Below are 461 nucleotides of genomic sequence, written 5' to 3'. Positions count from 1 at the left end.
AGGGCCGCCTCCACCTCCTTTCCCCATCGGGGGCCACGGCCCCGCGCCCCGCCATCCCCCGGCAGCCGGGATCACCCCAGGCCGGAGACCCGCGAGTGCTCACCTCATGGCTGCGGCCGCAGCGGCGAAAGGAAAGACTCACTCCGGCCGGGCTCCTCCCATTATCTGTGAAGGGGAGAGGCCATCCGCCGCTCCGCTTCCAGCCGTATTCCCCTCTTGTCCTTCCATCTTCCGCCATCCTGAACTTACTTACATCGTGTGTCAATACCCGAGATGATAGGAGCGTGCTATCGGGAATCGTTTTAAACTTAAAAACATAGAAAGTATACCCCTTTGGTAAGGCAAAGTGGTACAGTCCGACTTCCTACTAGGCGCGCGCAACCAGGGTGCCTGATCACGTGGTGAGTGGGAGCCGGATGCAGCTGGATCGCGCAGGCGCGGTAGGGGATTTTGCTAGAGTG

The 461-nt window shown here is 60.7% G+C and overlaps 1 protein-coding gene across 1 annotated transcript in view; it reads right to left on the bottom strand.

Moving 5' to 3' along the window:
- RPL19 (ribosomal protein L19) overlaps positions 1 to 210 on the bottom strand; it is a 4,374-nt gene extending 4,164 nt beyond the window's left edge. Inside the window, exon 1 of the mRNA XM_006774294.2 lies at positions 104 to 210. Within this exon, the coding sequence (XP_006774357.1) occupies positions 104 to 108 (5 nt within the window). The 5' untranslated portion in view covers positions 109 to 210. The remainder of the gene's footprint in view (positions 1 to 103) is intronic.
- Positions 211 to 461: the final 251 nt, after the last annotated feature.

The sequence above is a fragment of the Myotis davidii genome, unplaced genomic scaffold (genome assembly GCF_000327345.1).
Source record: "Myotis davidii unplaced genomic scaffold, ASM32734v1 scaffold327, whole genome shotgun sequence".
Lineage (NCBI taxonomy): Eukaryota > Metazoa > Chordata > Mammalia > Chiroptera > Vespertilionidae > Myotis > Myotis davidii.
This window is presented reverse-complemented; position numbering and strand designations above follow the sequence as displayed.